Genomic DNA, 8175 nt, shown 5'->3' with positions numbered 1-8175 from the left:
AGCCGGCGAGGGGCGTGCTGGCCGCGGAGCCGGAGCGCGGGCGGCGCGGGCCTGGCCGAGAGCCCGGCCTCCGTGCAGTCGCAGTGCGAGTTGCGGGGTCGGACCTCAGCCGCTTCGGTCTTACCCTGCCTTGTCCTGGGGAAGGACGCGGGCCCAGCGTTCAGGCCTTGCTGCCAGACGGGGAGCGCCAGGCCCGGCAGAAGGCCCGCCTCCGAAGGCAGGCAGCTGGCACGGGGCCCAGGGCTCTGCGGGATGGGAGGCACCTAGCAGGGCTCTGTGGGGATTGGGACCAAATGCAGGTCCCAAGCCAGGGAGAAAGGACTTTGAAGATTTTTGAGCAAGTCTGTCAGAAAAAAAGTAGCTTTTCAGCCAGGCGTGATGGCCCATCCCTGTCACCTCTGGGAGGCTGAGGCAGGAGGATTGCCATTGTGAGCCCCAGGTACTTAGGGAGACCCTGTCTCAAATTTAAAACAAACAAACAAAAAAAGCTGCGGATGTAGATCAGTGCCAAGGCCCTGTGTTCAGTCCCCGATACCGGGGAAAATTTTTATTTTCAGTAAAAAGTTAGTTGATGGTGGTTGTGGTAACAATCAGAAGAAAGAGGGCATGTGGTGCTTTTGTTTGTTGTTTTTTATTTTTGTGGTACTGGGAATTGAACCCAGATCTGAACACATCCACAGCCTTTATTATTTTTTTATTTTTTATTTTTTGGTTGAGACAAGGTCTTGGCAATTTGCGCACGCTGGGCTAGAACTTTTTTTTTTTTTCTTTGGTGCTTTTGAGACAGTGTCTCACTATGCAGTTGAGGCTGGTCTTGAACTCACTTTGTAGCCCAGGCTGGCCTCGAACTTGCAACGATCCTCCTGCCTCAGCCTCCCAAGTGCTGGGATTACAGGCATGCGCCATCACGCTGGGCTCTGGTCTAGAGTTTGTAATCTCTCTGTCTCAGCCTCCTAAGTACCTGGGACTACATTGTGTGACACCAAGCCTGTCTTGGGGATTTTGTTCATAATTAGTGGTGGTGATGAGTTTCACTGGTGTAGTGCTCTTTTTTCCAGGGGTTCTGGGTTGAAGCCAAGGCTTTGTGGGTGCTAAGGGAACGAACTCAACCGAGCCCCACACAGGCTCTGGAGCCCTAGCCGCTGGCCTCTGGGGACAGTGTCTGCACTCATCGCAGCTGTGAATGAAGGCAAGGGTCACCACCCCAGTTTCATGTCAAAGCAGCAGGGCTCAGAGTGGGTGAGCTCAGCCAGCTTTGTGGCAGGGACCCCAGTCTGTGCCTGCCGAGGCTGGCCGCTTCTCTGCTCCCCGCCTGCTAACAGGCTGGCCTGGTCTTGCCAAGAGCCTCGGTGTCCTCATCGGAACCTGAGCTCCCTGCTCGGGAGTTGCAATGCAGGAGCAGCAGGACTGGGTGAGACTGTGTTGATCTGCTGTCTCGGCCTCTTGGGTACACTGGCAGCCAGGCCGACTGCATCTCCTCTCAGCCCTGCCAGGGCCATGTCAGAGCGCGAGGAGCGGCGGTTTGTGGAGATCCCGCGGGAGTCGGTGCGGCTCATGGCTGAGAGCACAGGCTTGGAGCTGAGCGATGAGGTGGCAGCGCTGCTGGCTGAGGATGTGTGCTACAGGCTCCGAGAGGCCACTCAGGTGAGCACCTGGTCCGGCCCAGCACATCTCCTGCACGCTGATGCCCCGCGGTGACCGCGCCTGGCAGGGCAGAGCTGTGTGATCCCTAGGGGCTTGGTGCCGTCTCCTGTGGCAGTCCTGCTGGCTGGCGGGGCAGATGTCACCTCCTGCAGTGAGAAACAAGCACAGAGGGGCTAAGCTGGCACCCAGTCTTCCTCACCGTGCACCCTGGCTCAGGAGTCCCCATCCCTGACTCTGGTTCCTGTCCCCCCAGAACAGCTCTCAGTTCATGAAGCACACCAAGCGGCGGAAGCTGACTGTGGAGGACTTCAACAGGGCCCTGCGCTGGAGCAGTGTGGAGGTGAGCGGTGCAGTGGGGGGCTGGAGGTGGGTGGGACATGGAGGTGACACACAGCAGCAGCAGGCCACGTGCCAGCTGGGAACACCGGGACATGAGCTCTGGCTGGAGCAGTGAGGGAGTTGCTGGCCAGGAGCAGGGAAGGTTTCTTGGAAGAGGTGGACTTAACTGGGGCCTTCCAGCCCCTGAGCTAGGCCTCCTCGAGTGTTCTGAGGGCAAGGTGTTTTCACACTGGAGGCAGGCAGCTTGGGTGTTGGGTGAGCAGGGCCGCGTCTCCTCCCCAGCCACAGCCCTCGGGTGGGAGCTGTGACGGCCCTGTGTGCGCCTTAGGTTCAGGCTGTTCCATTGCTTTCACAGGCCGTGTGTGGCTATGGGTCCCAGGAGGCCCTGCCCCTGCGCTGCACCAGGGAGGGTGAGCTCTACTTCCCTGAGGACCGAGAGGTGAACCTGGTGGAGCTGGCCCTAGCCACCAACATCCCTAAGGGCTGCGCGGAGACGGCTGTCAGAGGTGGCTCCTGGGTGCTGCGGGCGGCGGTGCTGGGCTGGATGCAGCCTGGGCAAGATCTGGAGGGGCAGCGCCCAGGCTGAGGTCCCTCTCTGCCTGCTTCTAGTTCATGTCTCCTATCTGGATGGTAAAGGGAACCTGGCACCCCAAGGCTCAGGTAAGTAAGGGGCCATCGTGCCGTGTGCTGGAGGCCAGAACGTGAGTCTGGGAGGTGGGCTGGGGTTCCTGTGGGCGGTGCCATGGTCCTGGCTGTCCTGTGGGGCAGTGGACAGAGCTGACAGGCAGGGTGGACAGCAGCGGGTGCATGGCCGGCTGTGTCTGAGTGGCTTCTGTGTGTCAGGTGGTGCGGGCTTGGGGGGGTAGGGGAAGGGAGAGGCCCCCACGTCCTGCCCCTCCTGCCACAGTGCCCAGTGCAGTGTCTTCGCTGACTGATGACCTGCTCAAGTACTATCAGCAGGTGACGCGGGCTGTGCTTGGGGATGACCCACAGCTGATGAAGGTGAGTGAGGGTCCAGATTGGCTTTTTTTTTTTCATTCATTCGTTGCTATGTAATTCAGACTGGTCTTGTTGGTGTTTTTTTGTTTTTTGTGGGTTTTTTTGGTCTTTCTTTTTGAGACAGGGTCTCACTGCAATTCAGGCTGGCCTTGAGCTCACTTTGTAGCCCAGGCTGGCCTTGAACACTCAATGATCCTCCTGCCTCAGCCTCCTGAGTGCAGGGATTATAGGCATTTGCCAGCCATCACACCCAGCTTCAGGCTGGTTTTGAACTCACTGCCCAAGCTGGCCTTGAATTTTTCACTAGAGGGTCGCTTGAGACAGGTGATCTTCCTGCCTCAGCCTTCCTAGTGCTGCGATTACAGCCGTGTGCCACCACACCTGGCTTTTATTATGATTTTTTTGGGGATCAAGGTCTTGTTGTGTAGTCCAGGCTGGCTTGGAATTTGCAGTCCCCTTGCCTCAGCCTCTCAAGTGCTGCAATTACAGGTGTGTGCTGCCATGCCAAGTTTCCAACCTTCATGCCCCCACAAAATCCTTTCATTTGCTACATTCTGGTCTTCTCCACAGTGGCTTGTGAGGGGAGAAGCTATTCTTGAAGTGCACTTGTTGTTCCATGCTGATCATGCACAATCAGGGCGCGGGTGTCACCCTCTATAGCTTCCTAATGGATCCACTTCGGGTGTGTGTTCATCTGGGCCCAGCGGGCATCCACATTGTGGCCTTCGTTTCCTAGGCTTGGGCAGGAAAAGAGCAGAGGAAATGGGGCCAGGTTGGGTGCCTGGCCAGGCCTGCTCTGTGGCTCTTAAATCCGTGGCTCTATGCATGGTGTGTCATTTCCTCTCTAGCTGGCCTTGCTCACCCTTCATAATGGCAGTGGTTTGTTTTGGAGGGCTGTGTCCGAGCCAGAGCCTTCCCAGAGCTTTCTGTCTGCCAGGCAAATGCCTTCTGAACGACACCTCCAGTTCCTGTGTCTTCGTGTCCACCCATTACGGTTATTTCCCTTGCAAAATCGGGAGTGCTGCTGCCACCTCTTCCTGCCGACAAAGGATGGCTCCTGGCAGGATGTGGCTTGGTGGTGGAGCGCTGGTCCCAGTAAGAAAAACAAAACAGTGTGGCCCCTGTTCTGGAGGCACAGTGCTAGGAGCTAGCCATGCCTTCCTGGGTTCTGCCTTCATGGCCATGACTTTCATCCAGAGTGCCGGTGGAGAGTCAGAGCTGAGGTGCTTCTACTTTAATGCATTTTCTTTGCCTTGAAAAGTAACGCTAGTGTATGCCTACTGGAGGACATACGTTATAAAAATGCTTTGAGTAGAAAACCTTCTGTTCTTTTACTTGGATGTTTTTCTTGTGTGTTACCTTTGCCTCTTCCAGTGTAAACCTGTGTGTGAACATCTGGTTTTCAGAATTAGCTTTATGGGGGAGTGATACTGGGAATTGAACTCAGGGGTTCCACATTGATTTAGATCCCCAGCCTTTTTTTTTTTTTGGTCTTTTTGAGACAGTTCAGGCTGGCCTTGAGCTCACTTTGTAGCCCAGGCCGGTCTCAAACTTGCAATGATCCTCCTGCCTCAGCCTCCCGAGTGCTGGGATTACAGGTGTGCATCGCCGCTGAGTTAAATCCCCAGCCCCTCACTTTATAGTTACAGAAGGTGTAATGTGTGGTTGCATGTGTGGATTTCTGTAGGTTACATGGCTAGAACTAGCATTGGCGAATCAGGGGTCGGTGTTTTGTGCACCGTACAGGGAGTCCCAGAACAGTGGGGGTTTATCCTTGGGGCCATGGTTCCAGTACATTGTCGGCCCTTCCTTGCAGGTTGCTCTCCAGGACCTGCAGACAAACTCCAAGATCGCAGCTCTGCTGCCTTACTTTGTGTATGTGGTCAGTGGGGTAAGTGAGCACCTGGGGAGGGAGGTGGCCCAGCAGCCTTCAGGGCTCCTCCCGCCCCCTCAGCCTTCCTTCTGCCCACAGGTGAAATCTGTGAGCCATGACCTCGAGCAGCTGCACCGGCTGCTGCAGGTGGCCCGGAGCCTGGTTCGAAACCCACACCTCTGCCTTGGGCCTTACGTGCGCTCCTTGGTGGGCAGTGTCCTCTACTGCGTCCTGGAGCCCCTGGCTGCCTCTATCAACCCCCTGAATGACCACTGGACCCTGCGGGATGGGGCCGCACTCCTCCTCAGCCACATCTTCTGGTAGCACTGAGCCTGGGCTGCTGTGGCTAAGGTGTCAGACAGGGTAGGGTGGGGTTCAGTTACTGTACGGAGAGCATGGGGCGCCGCCTCCATGAGAGCCACTTTGCTGGGGCCTCGAGACTGGGTCACAGGTGTCCCACGTTACCGTCCCCAGGGTGTGGTGTTCCACGCCACACAGTGTGTCCTGGTGTTGTGTCCTGAGTTGGAGCAGCAGCATCACCTCCTTCCCTACCCTGACTATATGTGGCTCCCACAGGACTCATGGAGACCTGGTCAGTGGCCTCTACCAGCAGATCCTGCTGTCCCTGCAGAAGGTGCTGGCGGACCCCGTGCGGCCTCTTTGCTCTCACTACGGCGCTGTGGTGGGACTCCATGCTCTTGGCTGGAAGGTGAGGAGCCTGGCCTTTACTGCTGTGCTGCATAAATGAATGCTAAGGGAAGCTGTGCCTCATGGCGCACACCTGTGATCCCAGCACTCGGGAGGCTGAGGCAGGAGGATGGTTGTGAGTTTGAGGCCAGCCTGGGCTACACAGTCAGCCCTCAGAGTAGTCACATACCAAGACCCTGTCTCAAAAAACGAAAAGAAAACAATGCTAATGGTATGTTTTACCATTAACTCTGAGTATTCTGTTGCTGCCTAGCATAGAGTTCTTGCTGTGAGCCAGGCTTAGTAATGATACTGTGTGCCCTGGGAAGTCTTGGTTCAAAGTTTGAAGCCTCAGTCATTCTTTAATTTTCCCTAATAATTACTTGTGGAAACCCCCGCAATTTCTTGGAAACAGCAGATATTCTCCATAATTGTTTTTTGGCAGGAGGTTTGCAAGTAGCAAGTCCAAGAGCGTTATTCAGTTCTCCTTGCTGTTCCCTGGCTGCTGCCCATGACCTATATGGCAGATGCTGCTGCATCCCTGCAGCATGACAGGGTGCTGCATGCTGCTGGGATTTGTTCTTCATGCTCTGAGATCCACCAAAATGCCTTACACTTTCTAAAGCTTTATTACTCCAGTATTTTATTAAATTAAGTTACATAGCTACAGTATATTCAGGGTTTAAACTATAAAAAAACCAAGCATTTATACAGGCATTTTTCTGGTCATATTTGAAATGTGCAGTTTTTCACAACTTGAGGGTGCCATAGGAACAGAATCTCTCTGAATTTCAGGGTCCACTGTACCTTGACTTTCTGTGTGTGAATTTTTTTTTTTTTCTTCTTTTGGTCTTTTTGAGACAGGGTCTCACTACGCAGTTCAGCCTGGCCTTGAGCTCACTTTTTAGTCCCGGCTGGTCTCAAGCTCACAACAATCCCCCTGCCGCAGCCTCTCGGGTGCTGGGATTACAGGCATGCGCCACCATGCCCGGTCTGTGTGTGGATGTTTTATCCCGTCAGAAGTCCTGCATGGTGGAAGCAGTGCCCCCTACTTCATAAACCCTTGGGCAGTCCACATTATCACATCAGGAAACACTCAGGTCCTGTAGTATTTAGCCATTAAGGTTTTTGCTAAATAGCTTTTTCAGATCTGTAGGTATCATCTAACAGTTTTGTGCCTTAGTTGTGTTAACGTCACGTGTATGTTAATGGGGTTTTCTGCTGAATCACACTTGCATAACTGCAGTAGTTGTTACTGCTGAGATTTTTATTGGAAATTTTTGGGACTCTATTAGCTTTGGGAAAAAAGCCATTAGCTTTGGAAAAAAGATCATTAAGTCTTTGAACATGAACAAGTCGTGTATGTTTCATTTTTTTAAGGAGCTCAGTCTTCTAGGATGTTTCATTCTCCTGAGAACCTATCATAAGTTTATTTTGTTAGCGGTGCTGGGGTTCAAGCTCAAGGCTCCATGGGTACTAGCAGGTGCTATACCAAAAAGCCACACCTCTACCCTCCTTTATTAATGTATTCCTAGGTTCTTGCTACCCTTTGATGCTGCTGTAATGACTTCATGGTGTTAGTTTGCAGTTGGTTTTCACGTTACTGATCCAGCCACCTTTTTTTTTTGGTTGTTTTTCTCTGGTACCGGGAACTGAACTCATGATCTTGCGCTTGCCGGGCAGGTGCTTTGCCACTGAGCTAAATCCCCAGCCCCTCAGCCACCTTTCTAAACATTGTAAATTCATTTGGAGTTTTAAAGGAGATAAACATGTTTAGGTTTCTTTTTTTTTGGTACCCCCGACTTCAGGCTTGCCAGGCAGGGGCTTGTGCCGCTGAGCTATTCCCCCCCCCCCTTAAAGAAGGTAAACATATCAAATTCAAGATGACCACAACATTTTATTTTGTTGTCAGGGTCAGTAATACCATTGTACATAACAGTGGACATCTACTTCTTTTCCATTTCTTTCCCCCAGAGACAAGTCTTGTCTCAGTATGTATTCTGCTGGCCTCAAACTCTCGATGATCCTCTGCCTGAGGCCTCTGAGTGCTGCTATCATAGATGTGCACCCCCACACCTGGCTGTCTTCCAGTTTTAAAAGCGTTAAGACTAGAGGTGCAGCTCAGCGGTAGTGCACGTGCTAGTATTTGTGAGCGATCCCAGCACTAAAAAAAGAAAAAAAAGCCAGGCGGAGGGATCGCCAGTTTGGGCCAGCCTAGGGTACTTAGTGATTTAGCAGGACCCTGTCAAAATAAAAAGGGGAGGGCCGGGAATATAGCTCAGTGCAATCGCACCTGCCTGGCAAGCACGAGGTCCTGAGTTTGATTCCCGGTACCCCCCCAAACAGAAATAAAAACAAAATAAAAGGGGGAGCGGGGACATATCAAACAACGGTCTCTGAGGGAGGGCAGCCGCGCTCACCGCCCCGTCCCGCGCAGGCCGTGGAGCTCGTCCTGTACCCGCACCTGTCCACCTACTGGACCAACCTGCAGGCCGTGCTGGACGACTACTCCGTGTCCAACGCGCAGGTCAAGGCCGATGGGCACAAGGTGTACGGCGCCGTGCTGGTGAGTGTCCCGCCGCCCCGGTGAGTGTCCCGCCGCCCCGCCCCGGCCCGGCGCCCGCTCACCAGCT

At 53.8% G+C, this 8175-nt stretch overlaps 2 protein-coding genes across 3 annotated transcripts in view; one reads left to right on the top strand and one right to left on the bottom strand.

Moving 5' to 3' along the window:
- The window catches only part of LOC102007836, a 6553-nt gene extending 6082 nt beyond the window's left edge, over window positions 1-471 (bottom strand). For both annotated transcript variants that reach the window (XR_265153.2, XM_005414765.2), the window contains exon 1: window positions 125-471. Coding sequence is in view for 1 of the 2 variants with exons in the window: in XM_005414765.2 (XP_005414822.1) it covers window positions 125-387 (263 nt within the window). In the remaining variant the exon portion in view is untranslated. The remainder of the gene's footprint in view (window positions 1-124) is intronic.
- A 1013-nt stretch (window positions 472-1484) lies between these two features.
- The window catches only part of Taf6l (TAF6-like RNA polymerase II, p300/CBP-associated factor (PCAF)-associated factor, 65kDa), a gene marked incomplete at its 5' end in the record, with an annotated part of 8297 nt that continues 1606 nt past the window's right edge, over window positions 1485-8175 (top strand). The window contains 9 exon segments of the mRNA XM_013510041.1: window positions 1485-1644; window positions 1898-1984; window positions 2339-2489; window positions 2593-2643; window positions 2891-2985; window positions 4799-4873; window positions 4955-5175; window positions 5432-5564; window positions 7980-8108. Coding sequence (XP_013365495.1) covers window positions 1498-1644; window positions 1898-1984; window positions 2339-2489; window positions 2593-2643; window positions 2891-2985; window positions 4799-4873; window positions 4955-5175; window positions 5432-5564; window positions 7980-8108 — 1089 coding nt within the window.

The sequence above is a fragment of the Chinchilla lanigera genome, unplaced genomic scaffold (assembly GCF_000276665.1).
Source record: "Chinchilla lanigera isolate Chin_1 unplaced genomic scaffold, ChiLan1.0 scaffold00198, whole genome shotgun sequence".
NCBI lineage: Eukaryota > Metazoa > Chordata > Mammalia > Rodentia > Chinchillidae > Chinchilla > Chinchilla lanigera.
This window is presented reverse-complemented; position numbering and strand designations above follow the sequence as displayed.